At 27.7% G+C, this 23,340-nt stretch overlaps 1 protein-coding gene across 1 annotated transcript in view; it reads right to left on the bottom strand.

The window, feature by feature from the left end:
* LOC111632704 (low-density lipoprotein receptor-related protein 1-like) overlaps positions 1-18,787 on the bottom strand; it is a 33,232-nt gene extending 14,445 nt beyond the window's left edge. The window contains exons 1-5 of the mRNA XM_023377205.1: positions 18,493-18,787; positions 16,546-16,665; positions 2,910-3,020; positions 2,568-2,810; positions 2,327-2,495 (exon numbers count right to left, since the gene is read on the bottom strand). Of these exons, the coding sequence (XP_023232973.1) occupies positions 2,327-2,495; positions 2,568-2,810; positions 2,910-3,020; positions 16,546-16,665; positions 18,493-18,613 (764 nt within the window). The 5' untranslated portion in view covers positions 18,614-18,787. The remainder of the gene's footprint in view (positions 1-2,326; positions 2,496-2,567; positions 2,811-2,909; positions 3,021-16,545; positions 16,666-18,492) is intronic.
* Between the last annotated feature and the right edge of the window lie 4,553 nt (positions 18,788-23,340).

Genomic DNA, 23,340 nt, shown 5'->3' with positions numbered 1-23,340 from the left:
ACAGGTCCCGATCTTTATACACTTCCCAGGTTTCTCTGTGATAACAATACAAGATATTTAAAACAGACTCCATTACAATTACCAATCCTATACAATTAATCATACAATAATACGTATCCTATGATCACAAATCAAATCTTAACCTATTTAAAAGCTAATTTAAAGACAGATGTGTAGATAGAAAGATATTGAAGGAACAATGAGGAAAAATTGATAGGACAGGGGTAACCAATTTCTCGATGAATAACTTGGTGTGATTTCTCATTTCTAACCTCTGGGCCTAATGGATATTCTCTTCTGAATTGTGATTTCTCTGAGAAAGATTTATCTTCCTCAGAGAAATCACAATTCACAAGTCTTGCTTCTTAATTTCTCATAGGTCTCCTATTCCGAGGCCTGACTCACCAGCTCTAGTCGATCTCAAGAACTCAAAGCCTTGCTCATCTGTGACTTGCTTCTTCCATATTTGACCAAAGAATGAAAATCTGAAATGAGATTTTGCCTTGGGGCTTCCTATAGCTCATTGTTAACTCCCCACATTCTGGTGGAAAAGGGTTAGGTCAGAATTTCTTAGAAGTATGGAAACAATAGAACAAAGAAAGAATGGACAGAGAGACAGGAGTAAAAGAAATGAAATATGAACTTAAAATTATACAAAAAATATGGCATACTGCCACAACATAAATGTAGCCTATTCTAATTTCTTAACATCATTTTTTGACCATTTCCATACAGTCATCTTTCATTTACAATGAATACAACTGAATGTATACAATAGAAATTTGAACTGATTCATTAAGCTTGAAACAAATTTAAATTAGAATAAACTTCATTATTTTTCACATAAAATCAAAATTATTTTCATGAGATGATATTTTATAGAAAAACCAAAAATGTTTCATAAATTATAATAATTACTATTGTTTTTATTAAGATATTCATATTATCTGAAATGTTGTATTAGTAGACAAATTTTAATGAATTATATTAATTATTTGACTTATGTACTAGTATATTTCCTTGATTCTAAGACAATTTACCTATTTTTACTTGTCCAAAGTGGAGATCCATCTTAGAATTGATGATATCTTACATTTATAGTCCAAAACAAATAGCAATCATTGCCTAGACAACACAGTGTATCAATTCAGGTTTTCAACTATTCTGATCAACATTCACATCAGTTCAAATGAGTTTTGTTGGTAATGAGCAGTTAATTTTAACTTCTTTTTAACATAAAAGAAACCTTCAAGATGACATTATGATACCACATTCAAAGAAAAATTATTGTACAAGCAAAAGAGCATGGAAATAGAAAAAAATGTATTGTTTCTTTAACTTTTTACTTAACAAAATTCTAAGCCAGCGGTTCCCAACCTTTTTTCATTAGCGTACACCCATGGCATTTCCAACTTCTCAACGAGCAACACATGTGCAAATCTCGCACTGCCTGTTTGTAGTGTGTGTCGCAATTTTGAATTTTATCTTGACTCTGTTCTCGGTCCAGTGAACAAGTCTGTTTTTTTTTATGCGTGCATGATTTGGGCACCTAATACTTTGTGCCAAATTGCAACTTTTGACATGTACTCCTTCATACCTCTAAGCTGGTAACACAGCAGGCAGTACGATTTTATAAACAAGATATAGTCTTGTCAATAAAAAATTAATAAAAATACTGAATAAATAACGAAAAAAATTACCACTTATACAGAAAATCTGGAGAAACTAGCTATGTCCTTTTCTTTGCTAAGAATAAAAAATACTCAAAAAATACATGGGGATATTGTTGAGAGATAACAATAATAACAGTAACACACCCCACCATCAAAAGTCCGTAGCATAATCACTAATCATGCATAATGGTGTCCCCACTACCATTGACTGACTGCGCAACATTTATTGATATGTTACATTGTACAATCGGCATTAGTTTACTTTATGTATTAGTTTTTATTTCTATTTTTGCATTTTGAAATGTATAATAAAGTTTGTGATTGTTGCAAAAAACAATTTTTACCTAATAATTTTTTAATACTATTAATTTGTGATACATAATATATTATTTTTTCTGCCATAATAACTAACTTTTTTCTGTACTGCTAAACAACCTATCACGTACCCCCAGGGGTACGCGTACCCCAAGTTGGGAATCGCTGTTCTAAGCTAAAACTAATTGTTTTATAATTTTTCCCCTTCATAAAAAAAAATCTTAAAATTCAATTTCAAATTCGTGACGTGTCTTAGAATTGAAGAACTAAAGTATTATTCATATTTAGGATATACCATTCTTTTAAATTATTCATTAACTTATATAAGTTTATCTTACCCTATTATGTGAACAATATTTTTTGGCTGTGCTCCTTTTAGCTGATACAAGTTCTTTTGGACGGAGGAATTATACAGACTAGCAACATTTATAGAGCCAATACTAGAATCAGACCAATAAATAGCTTCTCCCATTTGATCAATGGTCAATCCACTGCATTTTTCAATTCCTGAAATACAATATTTTAAACAGAATTTACTATTATTAATATATATTAATTTATTATTTAACATTTACTAACCTTCTAGAAATATTTCTTTCTGAGATGACTTTAAATTTTGACGATAGATTGCTTGATCCACAATATCACAATAATAAATGTTATTATTTTTAACATCAAAAGCAACTGCTGAAATTTGTCCAGTTGTATATATTGGCAAAATAATTTCACTAGGATGTGTACCTTCTGCTGGAAGTTCAACACCCTTAATGGCAAAAGGTTTGTAGGTAGTATAAAGCAAAAATGAGGATGGGATTTTAATATCTATAAATGACAAATATTTATCAAAACCATTTTACACCTCAAATAAATAAATCAACAGCAATAATATATATATACATAAATAAAATAATAATACAATACCAAGGCAGTGTGTTCCATTGTAAGTTGAGCCTTCTGGACAGTAACACAATGGACCCTTTGGACTAGGTTGACAACCATATCGGCATGTGCTTGATCTACACATATCAGATTCTTTAAGAAATAAATGATTCTTTCAATAAACAAAGTTCAAGATAGATTTTTTTTTAATCTATCATAATCAAATAATCTTTTCAGAAACAATTCTTTATGCAAAAATATTTACTATGCTAATACTACTCAAGTTATAATAAAATAATTTAATGTAATTGTTAACTCATCACTTGATTTTAGAATAAGTCTAAATAATCTCAATAAAAAGAACTTGTACAAAATATATAACTACTTTGTTAAAATATCTGAAAAATTTAATTATGAATAATTAAATTATAGAAATGTTCCTTACTTTTATTCTTTTGTATAATATTTTTGATTGCTTATGTACATGCTACTATCATTATAGACAAGTTACTATTATATGAATGTATGTTACCAATATTTATGATTATTTTGCTTTATTTCCTTATATTTGTATATTAAACCTGCATATTTGTTATCACCCTTAACCATTTGTATCACACCCTCAACAGAGAAAATATTCTCTTTTTGTAAATATCATTTTGTAAGAATTTTTAAGTTATTTATAATAGATGATGATGATGATGATGATAAAATAATTTATATATATATTCATCAATTAATTTCATTAAAAGTTAATGTTCCTAAAATAGCCAGTTCTGATTCTGGAAGGCAAAAATAAAAGCTTCTTAAAACATTTTAAGAAATTCTTGTTTCTGTTGTTAGAACTTCATCAAAAATATTAAGCATATAGATCAAAAATCAAACAAGTTTTTAAAAAGACTACTTAGGCCTACTATTGAATTAGATCTTACACAGTCAATTAATAATGAAAACCAATTTTTAAAAAACTCACAAAAGATAAGGATTCAGACAAATTAGTTAATATTTATGTTATATGAATTTATAACATATTAATATTGATATTTTCCATATGTAATGAAAAACTAATTTCAAATAATAGGAGCAACTGTTTTTTTTTTCCCCAAAAATCTGATTTTTAAACTAAAGACTAATCATTTTAATAATCATTGAAAATGTCATAAATAGTTAAATAAAATATAGTATTTCTATATGTTTTTATTTCTACATCTACAACAATTTTTCTATTTGCCTTAAAATATGCAAGCTAAATAATTTTAAAAGTGAAAAATTATTCTTCATTTCTTATAAAATTTCAATATAAGAAAACAGAAAAATGACAACTAAAAGCCATAAATTCCTAAAAGAATTTTGTAATATTAACATTTCAACATACACTCAGACTCATTGAATATTAGTAGTAAAAATGATTCTCAGCAATAAGGTGAATATGTTGTATAATATTAACATTTTATAAAGAAACGTCTTAAAACATTATATATGCAAGTCTATTATACACTAACTACCCAAATTAAACTTTCCCTATCTGGTACTTCTGGCACTTGGTGACATTCCAATTGTTAGATCAAAAATTTTTTGGGTATTCATGGCATGGAAATAAAATTTATGGAAAATTTTACTTCCAAAATTCTCCAATAAAAACACTTTTGACTTAAAGATGTAGAAACTTCACATAAAACTGATTTGTTTCTTCTTTTGTTGATTTCTAAAGCCCATAAATGTTTTAGTCACTCTCCTAAGAGAGAAAATATTCTTACAGATAATTGTTCTGAACATATATCTAACTTTCCTTATCATACATTAATTGTGAAGTTATTTTACCAAAATAGATATAATGCAGCAGCAACGTTTTGTGAGTTTAGATGCTGTTAAGAACTTGTTGACAGGTCCTCCCTCAGCTCCTGCAGTTACAGTGATGATTTAAACATTTGAGGAAAACAACATCTTTGACGTTTAGACCTAGAAGAGGACAGAAATCTGTTCCATCTGAAGCAACTTCTTTAAAGATGAAGTTGCAATAGTCATTGTCAACAGATTGCTGGATACTGTCATTGATTATAGCACTGCAAATGGCAATTGAATATACTATTTTTACAGTAAGAGATCTTTTTCAAAGTGTTTCAGTTTTATCCAAGATGCAATAAGGATGGCAGTTACAATAAGGAAATTTAGAAAACAGATTGTCATTTGATCTAACTTTTCTTTGACAAGAATGGAAGTTGAAAATGCTTCACTTTTGAACATTTTGAGAGGAGACAAGGCCCAGTTTTATTTGAATAGACTGTAAACATCCAGAACTGTTGAATTTGAGCTTCAGATGCTGATCAGCATGTTGTATTGAAGTCACCATTTAGTACATTTTCACTCAACCTTTATAATATGATAATCTTTTTGAGAAAATTCATCTGACAAGTGCAGAGATATGCTCCATTACTGAAGAGAAGTACAATATACTTTACAGTTTCAATATTCTGCAACTGCAAAATAGAAGTATCTGAAAAGGAAGATTTTTATTCAAGGAGCACCACTTCACATTGCATGACCAGTGTGGCAGCTTCTATAGCCGGGGTGGCCAAGCTCCTTGATAGTCCGAGCCATTTTTCAAAATTTGAAATTTTTCGCGAGCCGCAATTAAATACGTATTAAAAAGGTATGCAAAAAATTCCAGATTACAAATTATATCCGTAGCAAGAGTGATACAAATTGTTTCCTCCAGAGCACAATGTCAACTGTCCGTTGCAATGACAGTTTACAAATTCAAAATCGGTCTGGAGTCGGTCGATAACGGACGATTACGCCACTGTTTATGTTCGTTCGCGCAGTTTTCAATGAGTCATATCATTCTTAACTTGGACGGTAATGAAATTTGTTACAACGTTGCACTTAGTCTTTCATATTTGTTGTTAGTAATTTAAAAGACATTTTGAAACACATACAAACGATAATAATTTTTAAAAATATAATAACACAAAAATGAAAAGGGAACTCAGGTACATTTATCGAGAGCCACAAATAATCCTTCAAAGAGCCGCATGTGGCTCACGAGCCGCAGGTTGGCCACCCCTGTTCTATAGCATCACTTTACTGAAGAAAGAGTAATTGGCTACTTATTGCCACTTGAATGGTGACCTTGTTTGCCTAGCATTACTCCATGAAATTTTTAGATTTGAAGCTGTCTCAAGGCCATGTCCCTAACTTGGCAATGTAACACAACATATATGGAACCCCAGTCTGCAAAAATTTCAGCAAAATTATAATTATCATAATTTCTTGCATTTTTTTCAATAGAGTTTTAAATTTTAATTGCATTTTTCTCTGGCACTAAATTTGTTCAACATTTTTTGTAACACTGTTATTAATCAAAAATTTTATTTTTATTAATTTTATAAAAATATTTAAATATGTCATATTTGAATAAAGACTTTGAAATACAGGGTAAACCAAAAGTAGGTGAACAGTAAAATTTTAATATATATAATAATAAATGGATTAAAAAAATGATAAAAAAAACACCATAAAAATATAACACAAACACCATAGTTATAACATAACACAAATCCTATTCAATCTACTGTCCACCCACTTATATACTGTATATAAATAACAGCCAACCCAATACAACAATTTCCAAACCACCTGCTGAATTTTTACCAGACTAAATTATGGCTACTTTAATGATTAGAAACAATGCAATTTGGCATAGAGGTATAGCCTATTGCTTTGTTTCTGATCATCCAACTTCCTCTTACGAAAGAATGTTATTATAAGTAAAAAAATAATAGAAGTACATGGCCGCATTACTTACATTTAATAAATACATAAAAATATAAATACGACTTTTACAAAGGTAAAACCTTGCTTTTGTCATTCTTTTTGCAGTTCACACCATCAGCAGTCCTTAAACAATTCACAAAGTTACAAAGACGACCTTCCTTTTAAGGCTACTGTCTCCGCAAAAAAATGTAAAATCAGGTAAAGCGTTCTTGCCACTGTTATAATATCACATTTTAAGTAAAAAATAATAGAAGTTCATGGCTGGCACTTTAACTTAAAATGTGATATTATAACAGTGGCAAGAACACCAGAGGGTTTACCTGATTTTACATCTTTTTGCAGAGGCAGTAGCCTTAAAAGGAAGATTGTCTCTGTAACTTTGTGAATTGTTTAAGGACTGCTGATGATGTAAACGGCAAAAAGAATGACAAAAGCAAGGTTTTACCTCTGTAAAAGTCATATTTATATTTTAATGTATTTATTAGAATGTTATTATATTGTTGGAAAATATAATCAATCATTCTTTTAGAGAAAATGTGATGTTAAGCCTAGCTTTTAATATTTTCCAATAAAAAATACTTTATGCTAAAGAATCTTCTGCTTTAAAGATTCTTCAGCATCTGTTAAAGACTCACAACAATTTTTGATGTTATATATTGGTTCTTTACTGTTCAGAATGACATCTTTGAAATGCTTTCATCAAATTGGCTTACCAAGCAATGATGGCACTGATTTGGGAATAAAAAATTTCCTTTGGGTTACCAACAACAATCATAAAGAGATATGACATAATAAACCCACAAGCAGTTTATAATTTCAAAGAACAATTACTTGTCCATGAGAATACAGATATTGAAGAGCTAAATTCAGATCTGATCATTGAAAATTTATTTAATGGATTTGAGGAAAAATGATGAGGAAGAGGAGGCAGAACGAGGAGGAATTATAGTCTTCAACTTTTCTGGAATCAAATAAAATTATCTCACATACTAAAACACAGGACTTGTTGGTTAAACAACTAATTCACAAGCAGGAAATCATTTCTCAAAACTAGAAAAAGATGTTTGAAGTACAAAAAGAAGTGGAAAAAGCTCATGCTTCTGCAAAGCAATCATTATAGCAAGCTACTTAACTAAATTTTAAAAAAAATTGAATACCTTATTGTACTGTAAACTTGGTCAACTTTATTTAATGTATGAAGTCATGTGACTTCAAGTCACAGCCAATATCAAAATAGAAGGTGTTCAATTTAAATTAAAGTCGAAAGAGGATAACTGGACAACACAAGCATAAAGGTCACAAATGTGAAGGCATTGTTCTTGGGTTGAAGGATGACTCATTTTTGTATGATAAAATCTGTTTATTGAGCAAGAGATGTTCCCATTGGATATAATCCTAGTTACAACTGTGTGAATTTTACAAGTACTTGAGGTTTTACATCTTGTCACCCAATCTGATGAGAAATTTAGTCTACATCTATAAGAGGACTAAGAATGATTTGTGGAAAAGTTTGTTGGGAGATTCTTGGATAGTCTATCCAGGCACACACACTGAAGGAAATTAGGTGAAATTAATAATATCAGCAAATTTATGGAGTGGTCAAAGAAATATGCACAGAATGAGTAGGAAACTAAATAAATTGGTCTAACAATTGATAGAACATGGCATATTTTATAAAACTTCCAGGTTGCAGATAAAAGGCATATATACACCATTGGGACTATACAAAAAGGCATATCTTAATAAATTTTCTTTTCTTATTCTAAACAAAAAGGCATTCCTTGTGCTGTCATTGAGACAAAGGATTTCATAGAGTTGGTCTCTTGATCAAGCATTCCAGATATTTTCAATTGTGACAAAATGAATTTCTTTTATAGATTATTGACAAAATGAATTTCTTTTATAGATTATTACCATCAAAAACTCTCTCTTTATGGCTTCACATTGAAAAGATGGTAAGCAGACAAAAGAAAGGCTTATACTGCTGCTTTGTGCCTTTAAAAATGTTTGAACACTTTGTACTCATAAGTGGAACCTGAAAGGTTGTCATCACCAATTTTAACAAAATTTTGTGGGCATGTAGTATTTACTCATACTTAAACTCTACCAAAGCCACAGGACCCATTATTCAGGCATTCTCGAGAAAATCACAATTAAAGTTTTTCTACAACTATTAATACCTATGCATATGTAATATATGTTGATGATTTAGATAAACATTAAACGTAATGTAATATATGTTGACGATTTAAATAAACAAGATGTAATCGGGTAGGTGCCGAGATGGAAAGGGAGCGAGAGTAGCTCGAGGGAACCAGCTGGATGTAGAAATGTTTAGTTGTATTAATAAAGAGTTATTCGTACCATATTATCTGGTCAGTTGAGTCGTTTATAATACAGCATAAGTGCCATCCACATGTTCATGGCATGACATGATTACTTAAAAATAATCAAACACCTTAGCATTTCCAGCAACGAACTATTTAATAAAAATAAAAACATTTTTGACTATATTTAATAGTCTTCTTCAGTTAAGCCACTTTAAAACTAAAACGAACATAAAATAGAACGCAAGCAATACAATGGTTTAAAAATTGAAATTAATTACTACAAAATAAAATAAAATGTTTGATTTTTAAGTACTTATATTCCAGTAAGTTATTTTATTTTATGATGTGATTGGTTAGGGCACTGTGTGAAGTGCATTAATATGGGGGTTTGAATCCTGTATGAGATAATTTTTTTCATTTATAATTTAATCTTATTGTTATTAAATTTATGAACAGTTTTTAAAATCATTGAAAATTTATTACTTTTTTTATTTTGATCCTTCCATATCTAGAAAATACATATAACATTATAATCACATTTTGTATTGTTTAACATAATGTATGTTCTTACATTATACATATCAGTACATTTATATTACATTTCATATGTAAGGATATAAGATATTATAATAAGCAACTCAACACCATCCATACTCTTTCCAGCAAAAAATATATTATACACTGTATACTAAACACAACAATTAACACCTAAATGCTAATTCCAGCACTGAATGAACAAAAAATTTTAATGCTCCAACGTCTTTGGCCATCTTTTAGAGGCCCTCCTCAGGAATGTATGAAAAAAAAAAAAAACCAGTTCTATCATTTGAAAACTTTTACCCGTTGAATACAGCTGTGTTCCAAATTTTTAAATATTTAAATGATGTACTGTATAATATAAAAATTGTTACGTTTACAACATAAAAATAATTATTTTTAAATAAAGCTATACATAAATTATTATTATAGCGTTGTAAAAATTAGCACAATGTAAACAATGTGGAAATTGTTTTCTTTTACAAAGCAGAAAGATGAAAAATAATTATTAATAATAATACAATTATTGTTGTGCTTTGTGGCAATGTAAATAATACTTCCACGATTGTGGAATCGGAATATAATCGGAGTTAATGCAGTTTCCCTTCATGATTTCTATATAAATCTCAAGAGCCTCCAACGAGCGTAAATCGTGTCGTTCAAAGGCCCTATGCAAAAGAGTAGCTTCATCCCAACATGGGGAAACCCTGGGTTCTGTAACATACTGGGCTAGAGCAGTACTATACAAATATGATGTGCTTGGACACATCATATTTGTGGTCCCGTACTCTAGTCTCAAGGGATCTGTATGTAGATCCAATGTATGTTATCTAACGATTAAAATGTTCGTCATGCAAAGGGATGCTGTACACACCTGATGCTTCCTTATCATCGGACTTGTCCTCAGCATTAGATAAAAGTCGGAAAATATTCTGTTTTCTCTTATATGTTAAGCGCACGTTCAACACCTTAGCAATTTTACTAAAAATTTGTTGAAGGGATGGTTCATAAGATAAAACCACCCAGTTGTTCTGTGCATCATTAACCCACGTGTTGGTGGTAGTTATTGTAGATTGCTGGTTGGCAGTTAGCCTGTTTATTAAGGACTGGTGGTACCCGTGTGTCGATGCTATACATCTGATGTGTTTCAGTTCTCTGTAGATATCGGAAGTATCAGAGCAGTGGGAATAAGCCCTTGAGACTAAGGCCCAAAAAGCTGATACCTTAAAAGGCCAAGGGTCTTCTGAGTTAGCAGGTATGAAGAGAGGACAATATGTTGGTTTGTAGTAAATGGTTGTGGTAATATTTCTATTCGCCGTATTAATCTTGATATTTAAGTAGTTAACCTCTATGCGACTTTCCTAGTCTAACTTTAGTGTTAAGCCGTAGGCGTTGTTGTTAAAGACTTCTAATTGTTGTGTTTAGTATATAGTTCCAGTTTACTTGTGCTAGTTTTTTGTCTGATATACTGTATATCATATATTAGTAGGTACAGTACATAGGCCTAATCTAATCAGGAAAGAAAACTAGACAAAGATTATGCTTTCTGCTTGGACTGTTCAGTTTCATCAGAGAGGTAAGGGCTTTGCTAGAGTTCATCAGGTGAGTCCCTTTGATGTAGAAATGGAAGCAACCAAAGTCAACAGCTACAATTCTCTCTTTTCATTTGCCAATGAGCCCAGTATAAATAAAACCAGCATGCCAGACAAATTTTTATAGATGTTTTTGCTTATACTGTATTTGGTTTGTGAGATATGGCTATTCCTATGCCATCAACGAGCACTAGCGCAATGTAGCTATCTCCTTAAAACCGATAGAGAAATAGCCAATCCTGAAGATGCTATTAAAATATTTTGTAATTCACAACCAGTTGGGCACGCCAGTTTTTTGTGACATGTTAAAATATGAATAGTTTGCATCTCAAATAACACGCAAAGAAAATATTTTCAAAAACATTAATGAAATTTGTTTTCCACTCTCTGTTGTTAAAACAAAATATAAAGATTGTGTGAATGAAGTAGCAATGATTATTTATGCATGGTGCACCAAACCATTATGTTTTAACTGTTTTTATGATAAATACAACCCAAAATGTTGTCATATTCTTGTGAAACAGTATTTGTAAGTATTTATTGCATGTGTACATTTTGTACCAAAAACTTTAAATTGTTGAAAAATAATTTTTGAATTTCCTGATATTTATAAAGAATACTAAATTTAAAATTCAATAATTAAAAATGGCATAAAACTGTACATAACAAATTTAATAACAATAAGATTAAATTATATATGTAAAAAAAAAAGAAAAAAAAAAGATCTCATACAGGATTCAAACACACATATTAATGTTCTTCATGCAATGCCTTAACTAATCACATCACGCCATGAATGCATGCAGAGCCTACCATAGGGCGAATGGAGCAGCTGCTCCAGGCGCAAAGTCCTAGGAGGCGCCTCAGTGGTAAAGAAAATTAAAGGGTATAAATTAGGGGCAACCAAGGGGGGACGACATAATAGGATCTCGCTCCATCCTAAAACTTGCCTCGGGCCAGCACTGAATGCATGGATGGCACTTATGTGTAGGCATTAATAGTTGTAGAAAAACTTTAATCGTGATTTTCTCGAGAATGCCTGAATAGTGGGTCCTGCAGCTTTGGCAGAGTTAAGTCACCTTTCAGGGGAAACTTTTTCAATTGAAGTAATGTTACTTCTGGTTTGCATCGGAAGTTCATATATAGTTAATCAGGGCCTTCTGCCCCTAAGCTTTCCATATCTGGTCTCAGCTTTCATCTATCTAACTCCATTCTCGAGACAGATAGACAGGCAGCCAAACAACAGTGGGAATTTATAGGTCTACAATTTTTTCAAATTACAGCCCAATTCAAAACACAGTTAATTCAAAAAGTTTAGAATAATTTAATTCCATCATAATGTGCCAACCCTTTAATGACAACAACTAGGTGAAATAAAAAGTTATAAAAAAAAACTAAATAAGGAGATATTTAGCTTGGTCGTTTAGCTATATTTTCATCTAAAAATATTAATTTCCAAATAAAGTGTTAAAGAGTTAGAGTCATTAGTTTTTACTTAAGTGAATAATGTTCAAAAAATTTAGAATAATTGAAAGTATAAAATATTTTATTTTAATAGTTGTTTAAATCTCCTTTATTATGAATTATGAGTTTTATTTTCTGGCATACTATCAATAAGTGATTGATATTGTTCGAGACTAATTTCAGACCAAATTTTTGTATGTTTTTCTTTTAAATCTTGTTTATTGGTTAGGTTAGATTCTTGCAGTCATTTTTGACAAATGAGCCAAATATTTTCAATTGGAGACAAGTCTGGTGAGTTTCCAGGCCAATCCAAGAACTTTATTTTTTAGATTAATAAATTCTTTAAATTTTTTGCATGTATTTTGACACTTAACTTCATTGTTATTAAGATTACATTATCATCTTGAAACGATCTTCCATTGTTCGGATGAGAAAATATTCTGAAATATTACCATTTACCGTCTCACTAAGAAATCACAATTTTCAAATTCATTATAGTCAAGTAAACAAACACCATTAGTTTAGTGGAAAATTTAATGACTTGCAAACAATCTGGATTGTTGGTTTCATGTTTCAAGTGACAAACTTTATCTCCATAATTTAATTAAACACAAAATATACTTTCATTACTAAAAATGACTTTTTCCTATTATTCAGGTATAAAACATTTATAGTTTTTGGTCCAGGTTAATCATTTTTTATTTTGAACTTTTGTCAGATGAGGTTTATTTTGTAGTTTGGCTGATTTATAACCCATCTTCAAATAACTGAAAAATGTTTTATTTGAAATTGGTTTTCCAATCAGATTTCAAATTCTTGTAACATCTGTTTACAAGCTTGCATGTCTATTTTATTGTACAATTTTTCTAAGTGCTGATTTCAGTCATTTCCAAAATAAATTTTGTATGACCAGAGCATTTTTCAGCATTTAAACTTCCAGTTTCATTAAATTTTTTAATTATTTTTTTTCTCTTTAAACTATGAATAATTCACTTTTCTTGCAATTTCTTGTTGCTTTATACTTTCTTCATGTAAATCAATAATTTTGGGTTTGATCCAGGCTTAATTGTCATTTCTTGTACAAGGCGTTTACCCTGCTTTTGTGACAAATGCTGGATTGTAATTTATACACTACCTGTGACAAAATTTACATAATTGCAATGAATTACAAACACTACTACTTATAATTGGACAGTATTTATTAATTTATTTCATATTATTCTAAACTTTTTGAACACAATTTCAAATATTCTAAATTTTTTGAACATCATTCACTTAAGTAAAAAGTAACGACTCATTAACACTATCCAGAAATTAATATTTTTAGATGAAAATAAGATTTTTTAGACTAGAATAAATATTCCCTTATTTAGTTTTTTCATAATTTTTTTTTATTTCACCTAGTTATTGTCAATCAAGGGTTGGCACATTATAATAAGTAAAATTAAGTAAAATTTTTTAAGTAAAATTATTCTAAACTTTTTGAACTGACTGTAAATAAATGTATGAATAAATTCAAATATTGGAAATTTATATCTAGAAATAAAAAAGACTAATGAGAAATTTGAATTTAAAAAAAATTATAATTTTAATGTTTCATATTTTCAAAATTTTCAATGTAGAAAGGGGCAAAAAATATGTTAAACTTATGCTAAAATATATTGATTTTGGATAAAATGAAAGAAAATCTACAAATTATTTACAAGTATACTAGACTCTTGCTAATCTAGCCATTTCTTTCACAGAGGGGCATGATTACTGAGTGTATATGCTTAAAACCTGCCTAGAGGCAACAAATGACAACCTAAGTTATTGTCATTCAGTACTGATTCTTTTTGAAACTGTACTTTTTTGTCATTATGAAATTATATACAGTGATACAGTAATTGTAAGTTTAATTCAGTAAAAATTAGTAAATAACAAACTGTCTTATGGAACTAAACTCTAAAGAATTTTATTAAATTCTTATACACTAGCATTTTCAATGAAGCATATTCATTGTCTTCAAGCAAAAGAGTTCTGAACAGAACACTGAATTTTTCAAATTTCAAAAAATGTAATATGTAGCCTACAAATTTGAAATATATAATAAAGAATTTTAGCATGTAGCATCATTCAAGATAAGTGAAAAGTCAGAATTATATATTCTACTCAGCTTATGTAATTACTGTTAAAATTTGAGAAAATATATTTGTAAATAATAAAAAAAACCAAAGTTTCTATCAACATTTATACAAAATACATTGTATTTTTCATTTCTTCTACTATTCTTATCACTTCTTTTATTGAAGCTAATTTGTATATGTTATACTTGAATCAAGTTTTGATTCAAATATAAATTTCAATATTCCATATGTTATATGTTTAAATTTTGTAAATGGTACCAGTTCAAATTCCAAAAAAATTCCATTTCATGTTCCATTCGGAACTCTTTTGCCTGAAGGCAACAAATATGTTTCATTGAAAATGATAGCATATAAGAATTTAATAAGATTCTTTCAAGTTTAATGCCTTATATCAGTTTGTTATTTATTTCTACTGAATACACTTGACATAAAAAAAAAATGAAATACATGCACTTGAAGTTTAATGTTACAGGTTTACTATATAAGTATAAATGTATGCCTTAAAAAAACACAAACAAGAGAAATATATAATGGGGGTATGTCAGATAATAGGAGAGGCTGAATTAACAAGAGTGTACTATATCTTATTCTTATATAAAAATAAAATTTTTTAAATTATTGTTTTTATAAAAAAATTATTTTTTATTGTTATTTCAAAAGTATTAATTCCTAGCAGGACCTTATTTATTTATATGTAAATTCTTGTAAATTATATACTACTATATTGGATTAATGTTAAGTCAAACAACATTCTAGTCTAGACTGAACATTGATTAAATTTAATGTATGAAATAATAAAATAATACTATATACTTTATTGTATTTATATGAGAAAGAAACAATAGAAAAATTTTGTTTTGTCTTTACTCTGTATTTGTGACCTCTTAAAAACTAGAACATATCAATCATTGGCCAAGTGCAAGGACATTTAAGTTACAAGCTGATTGTAATAAAAACTGATCTTTAAGTTGCTGCATTTTTATAACAATGATTAATATGAAATTACATACATGTATTATATATATATGTTACATAATTTACATATTTTAATATCTTAATTTATAAAAGATAAAAAAAAGTCTAAAAGTGAAGACTATTATTTATTTTTCTACAGTTAGTTATTAGTAAAATGAAATTAAACTATTCTAGACACAATATATTACTGAAATAATGAATACTGATGATTAATAAAATAATTATTGATGAAAAAATGTAAAACTTTTTTATGATATTTTACATTATTCAAATTTTACTTTAATAAATGTATTTTACAATATATTTATAATTAAAAGGAATAAAACTTTCAATTAAGCAATATAAAAATATTATGAAATATATTTCAGGTTACCTGATTCCAGAATAGAATTAAATTCATTACCCATAAATCAAACAATTTCACGTTACTGAAGCATTATGTATTAAATTTATATTATAGTATTTTATAATAATGAAAATATTTTCTTTGTAGGCTATATTTATTTTTGATATTAGTATGTTCTTATTCAAAAATAAATATGTACATGTATTTCAGATGACTCGATAATTAAACATTAAATATATATATACAATATACTTTATTTTATTGTTTAAATGTAAATATAATGATTTGACATATGTATAAATAATTTATATTCTAGAAATAAAGTATTTTTTAATCTGAAATTCTCAAATTTTAGTTTACAAAAAAAAATTCAATCTGATTAATAGGAATTTACTTAAATCCTTCTCATATTTTGACCTATTTTGCAAAGTTATTGCCCTAAGCAAATTATTTTGTAATAAATAAATAGTAAAGTTAAATCATTGAATATGCTATCTTCTATATACTGAATGTAATATAGTTTATAATACCTACCACAAAAGTCTTGTTCATCACTTCCATCTAAGCAATTCAATATGCCATCACACAATTCTATAATTAAAATGCACTGAGTAGAATTGATGCACTTAAAATAATTTAAAGGACAATGGAATTCTGTAAAGAAAAAATATATATAAATCTGAACGTATTGGAAAACATAAATCATCAATTAAGTTACACTAATTTCTACTTATTCAGTATAAAAGTTAACATTTAAATTTTCCTGATTTTACTAGAAAATTTATTATTTACTTAATGCAAATTCATGAAATTATAATAAATCAAAACATTTTCATCAATCATGTAATAAACATTTTAAATTATAAATTTGTATAAATTAGATTTAAATTGTTGATCAAGTTGTGCTTAAGATTTTTTAAAACAATACGTTTAAATGATAAACTTCTCAATTTTTTTTTTAAATCTTTATCCAATTATGAAATTTTATTAAATATAATACAGCATCCAACAAACTTTTCTTCTCTTAAAACTCACTTAATTTACTTGTCTTGAATGTCCTAGTACTTTAAATGACATTTTTAAAATTTAATATATTAAAATGAATAATATATTTATGTTAAAAAAAAGGGAGGCAGTTTTATTCTCAGGCAGCATTTATATTTTATATTCACATTACTTTTTCCGTTAATAAATTAACAATACACAAACTTTCGAAATAAAATATTTGCTTAGCTCATCATTTGAAAACGTTTGGTTCAAAAGATGAAAATGATTTAATTAACAAAGAACGAAATTTACATAATTAATATAATTGTTTCAATTACGTATCCATTTATTGAAATAGATTAATTTAATCTATTTCACACGTGTTCATTGTTATTTTTTAAACATTTCTTTACGGTATTATATAGTAAAAAAAAATAACAATGAAAATATCTTATACCGTCATAACTCGCGCCCTTACTAATTATATTTTAAATGAATTCATTGCTAATGTTAATTCTAAAACTTTAATAAATAAAAATATAATAACTCACCTTTATGATATGTATTTAATTCGTATTTATTATAGTTTAAAGCACATATTTCTATAAATATAATTAAGCCGGTAAAAGAGAAAAATAATAAATAAGGCGAACATCTGCAACTGAAAACCATGTTAAACNTTCTACTTATTCAGTATAAAAGTTAACATTTAAATTTTCCTGATTTTACTAGAAAATTTATTATTTACTTAATGCAAATTCATGAAATTATAATAAATCAAAACATTTTCATCAATCATGTAATAAACATTTTAAATTATAAATTTGTATAAATTAGATTTAAATTGTTGATCAAGTTGTGCTTAAGATTTTTTAAAACAATACGTTTAAATGATAAACTTCTCAATTTTTTTTTAAAATCTTTATCCAATTATGAAATTTTATTAAATATAATACAGCATCCAACAAACTTTTCTTCTCTTAAAACTCACTTAATTTACTTGTCTTGAATGTCCTAGTACTTTAAATGACATTTTTAAAATTTAATATATTAAAATGAATAATATATTTATGTTAAAAAAAAGGGAGGCAGTTTTATTCTCAGGCAGCATTTATATTTTATATTCACATTACTTTTTCCGTTAATAAATTAACAATACACAAACTTTCGAAATAAAATATTTGCTTAGCTCATCATTTGAAAACGTTTGGTTCAAAAGATGAAAATGATTTAATTAACAAAGAACGAAATTTACATAATTAATATAATTGTTTCAATTACGTATCCATTTATTGAAATAGATTAATTTAATCTATTTCACACGTGTTCATTGTTATTTTTTAAACATTTCTTTACGGTATTATATAGTAAAAAAAAATAACAATGAAAATATCTTATACCGTCATAACTCGCGCCCTTACTAATTATATTTTAAATGAATTCATTGCTAATGTTAATTCTAAAACTTTAATAAATAAAAATATAATAACTCACCTTTATGATATGTATTTAATTCGTATTTATTATAGTTTAAAGCACATATTTCTATAAATATAATTAAGCCGGTAAAAGAGAAAAATAATAAATAAGGCGAACATCTGCAACTGAAAACCATGTTAAACTTATTCGTAAGACGAATAAAATAAAAGTTTTCGATTATATGATAATATATAAAGAATTAAACGCGGTAAAATTAATCATATCCTGATATTATGCCGGATCGTCTTATGTTTCTCTTCGTCCTCTACCTTACTGCTACCACGATTATAGTGAGAGCGTGTGTACGTGTGTTAGCTAACGCGCATGTGCCAACTTCCTCAATCACCCCAATCTTCTCAGCTCCTCTCGCTCATTCTAAACAGTTAAAGGTCAAACTTACAACCGTCTTTCATATAGAAACAAAATATCTATATAGTTCAAACGTTGTTTATATGGAAAGAAATGAGGCTTCTACGACGTTTGCAATGATAAAAACACTTTTATTTTTACTCTATTATATATTTTTCGCGCTATATTCTCACCCTGACCTTGAACAGATAACACATGCGGTTTGTTATTTATAAAAAGAAAACATTACCGTGTTTTTCGTGGGAAAGTTACTACTTATTTCCTCGTATATTTAAATTCGGCAAATATTTAATGATAAGATTATTGAATATTTAATTATAAGAAAAACGAAGTTTTCCTTTTGCAATTGATATTAAAAAAAAAAAAAATCATTTTCTATACTTTTTGCGTATAAGTTAAGAAATTGTTTATATCTTTTTCGTTATACTTGATCAGCTATCTGAATTTTTTTCATTAGAAAAAAATAATAAAGTTAAGTAACTGTTTACGTAATATCTAACAAACACTGTTATCATTATGTTATGCTATTAAGTTTGTTTCCTACAATATAATATAGGCCAACCTTTTTTCCATTTCTCAAGAATATATGATATTAAAAAAAAAATGTCGATTGAGTATGTTGATCTTAATCTATTCATGCATTCTTATGTCATAAAATTTTAAACACAAAAATAATTCAAATTTTGAAATTATTTTTAATAAATCATTTTTTATATACAGTATATAGGATATAATATGGTTTTTTTTACTTCAAACTGAAATTTTAACTATAATAAATATTGAAAAATAAAATCAATTCATTGATTTTACATTAAATTTCTAGTGAAATGTGTTATAAAAAGAATAATTTTAAGAGTTTAAATAATAAAGATGTTTATCATTTTAACCTTCAATTGTTTTCAGATGTACTTTTTAAAAATGTTAAGTACCTCATTTGATATGTTTTTCCTTAATAATTTAAAAATTTTTCTTAACAATTATATATTAAAAGTTTAAACAAAACCTATGGTATGAATTTATAATAAAAGTTCGAATGAAATTATATATTTTCATAACTATTTTATGTTAAACATCAAAAATTTCCATTTTCTCTTACAATTATTACTCTTACTAATATTCTTTAATATAATATTTGCTATAAATATTAAGAAATATAGAAATTTTCCATTAAAAATAATTTTAAAAAATTGTTTGAATAATAATTTCATTCTGTGATATTCAAGTTTCAAAATAAACAATTATTTATATTAAATTCAAACAAGAAAAGATAGAATTATGAATATATCAGATAAAAATTATTTATGATAAATAGGATATTTTTAACTAATAAAATAATTATCGTAATTTATAAAATAATTTTAGAAACAAATACCGTGAAAATTATTCATTAGAAACAATAAATAATGTAACTTTTAATTAATTGTATTGCATAAAATGTTGTTCACCTTCACGTAATTTCCATGATAGAAATTTAAAAAAATTAAATTTATAAGTTTTAATATTAAATTTATAGAATTAAAATGATAATGAATTATATATTCAAGTGAAATGATATTAGCAAATATCTTTACTGTTAAAATCATTGTACTCCTGTTTATGACAATCGAGCCATGTTTATTGCATGAATTGTTCGACTCACTGAAGCAATGTAAATAACCTTATCAATAAGTCGATTGATTTAAATAAATTGCTGTTTACATATTTTAATTATTCAATTAGATAAGTCTACATAAAAAGCTATTTTGTATTATTAAAAAGAAATTAATTTCTAGTAACAAAGTTATTAAATTTAAAAAGTATGTGAAAACGAAGAATATTTATGCCGAAATTTTCCATGTACAATGAAATCTTTCTATAATGGTCCGAAAAATATGTTCGTTATACAGGGATCCGCCCAAAGAGATATGTTTTGTGAAAATCACCTTTAAATGAAGCCTGCACTATTTTTATTCATATACATATAATACAGATACCATGCAAAAATCGTATTGTAATACCAACACATTACAGTTAATGATAAATTATAAGATCGTCAGTATTATTATTTTAATCTCTTGAATCTCAGAGAGTAACTAAAAATAGTTTTTGTATTTCGTTTTGTGCGCTCAGTCAGAGTGTCAGTCATAATGGTTTGCAGTGATGGTAAATGCATTCATGAGACTTTATTATCTGCATATCATTTGCTAAAGCTGCCACGAAATTGTACGCGTTCTCATTGCTAGAAAAATTTCAGCTGTGAAGAAACAACTTCAAGAGAACAGATTGGAAACAGATTGCTAACAGATCCTGTGTTCAATATACGAATGGCTTGGAAGACACCCAGTTGCTTTGTTAGCATTTCAAGTGATACTCGTGCACTGACAAAGCCGAACGGGCCAATCCAAAGAACGACTAGTAGCTTATATGGAGGTCCATCTTGCGTGTTCGACCAATAAATGTCTCTATCGCTGATTGGCTAGTTACTGTAGAAAAATCTAAAGCCGTTATATGAGACATAAGAATGTGAAAAGAGAAAGTAAAAGGACACAAGATGACAGGTATGACAATTGTGATACTGAATGAATGTTCACAAAATTGTTTTCGACCAACCTCATCGATGTTAGTTCATTGAGAAACATTGTTTCTGCTAATTATTCTTGTAAGATATACGAGCTTCTTATGGACTGATGTGAACAGATACCATATACTAAACGAATTCCTACAACAGTAGGTTAGCTGTTGATCATAGCAACGTAGAAATTTTACTGTCATAATAAAACTGTACAGTCAAGTTGATTTTAAGAATTCAACAGGGAATACAGTATTGAGTTTTTGGAATCGATCGATTTGACTGGAACAGCAGAAACTTCAAACAACTAAATCGGCTTGATTAGAATTTATTTTATCCATTAAGAGAGGTGACAGCCATGGTACATTTCTTGTGTTCATGGCCGTAGTTAAGTTTCCGCTTAAAGGGATCAATTGCAATTACTACTTTTTTATACCGAATCACGTAAATTGTCTATCAAGGATAGGTTTAGCTTTACAGTGGTGCAATTAAGAGAATTTCCGCTGTAGTCTTTAATGTAAACAAGTTTTTTTTAACTAAAAGGACTGAAAAATATATAAATTTTATTAAATGCTTCATTATTTAATATACATTTGTTATATAATTTTATAAAAATATATATTTTGAATGCCGTAATTTTAATTTGCCGTATATTTATCTTTAAAATATTTGCTTTCTGAAAGACTTGTATCCCACGTCTCGCCCTATTTCGTTCTTGAATTTAGCAAATTTTAAAAAATACAGTATACTCTCGATTATTTATGCATGCTTACGTCTCGATAAAAATTTACCTCGGGAATATAAATACAGTGGAATCCGGTTATTATAATCACGGATATGTTATCAATCGGCTATTGTTATGATAATAAGTCGGCCCCAAAACGATCTACATAAAATTAGTTAAAAATAATCCATCTATTATAATCACTCTTTGGCTATTGTTATCAATTATGATAAGTACCATTGGGGACAAACGATAAGAATACTTAGAAAATTCGTACTAAATGGACTTTTTTTCGAAACTTACTTTTAACCGAAGTATACATTTTATCTTTAATACACCGTAAGAATATATAAATGTGTAATGTTAAATGTAGTTTGTGATAAATATAAATTATACACATTGATAACCTACTGTAATTATCTGTAATAAATTGAGTTCAATAATAAAAATTTTATCCTCTGTTTAATGTAATCAACCAATTACTGTGATCAAAAGTCTTAAGTTTCAAAGTGATCATAATAAACGGATTCTATTGTATTAGCATTAAAATAAAAAAAAGTCTGCGTTGTTAACTTTTGTTATTTAACCCTAGAGCATTTTTGTTTTGAAACTCTTAGTGGCTATTGTTTTCTACGTAATGATAATCTTAAATATCTTATACTGTATTAAAGGAGAGGTTAAACAGAGAGTATACACAAAAACCCTTCTTTTAACGAAGGTGCAATGTCATCAATAATAACTTCTAGGTATCTGCTCTCCTATATTGGCCATTCGAACTCTACTATCTTGTTTATTTAGTTTCCCAATGAAGTCGATATAGATTTTTTGGTATCAATAGAATTTTGAAAGAGGTCTTCTGAAACTCGATGGTTCAATTAGGGATCGACGAAAAAATTAGATTCTTATTGTACTTTTTCGAGAATTTCAGATAATTTTCAAATAAGAATAATAACAATCGTATGAAAAATTTATTAGCTGATTTAATAATTTACTTGATATATTACGCAAAATCTTGGTAAATAGAATTTTTAAGCAGTCGACCGAAAAGAATATTTTCTATATAAAGCAAGAAATGCAAGAAAAAGATTGGGAACCTGATTTAGTTGCTTCCACGTTTTCTTCCAAGTCTATTCAAGGATACTTTTTAATGTGGCAAAATAGAAACATCTTACGGAGAAACAGAAACTAAAAAGAATAGAAAAATTTAAAAAAAGAAAATCAA

The sequence above is a fragment of the Centruroides sculpturatus genome, unplaced genomic scaffold, assembly GCF_000671375.1.
Source record: "Centruroides sculpturatus isolate CEXI.00-Female unplaced genomic scaffold, Cexi_2.0 scaffold787, whole genome shotgun sequence".
NCBI lineage: Eukaryota > Metazoa > Arthropoda > Arachnida > Scorpiones > Buthidae > Centruroides > Centruroides sculpturatus.
The sequence above is the reverse complement of the archived record's forward strand: the minus strand, read 5'-3'. Positions and strand labels throughout refer to the sequence as shown.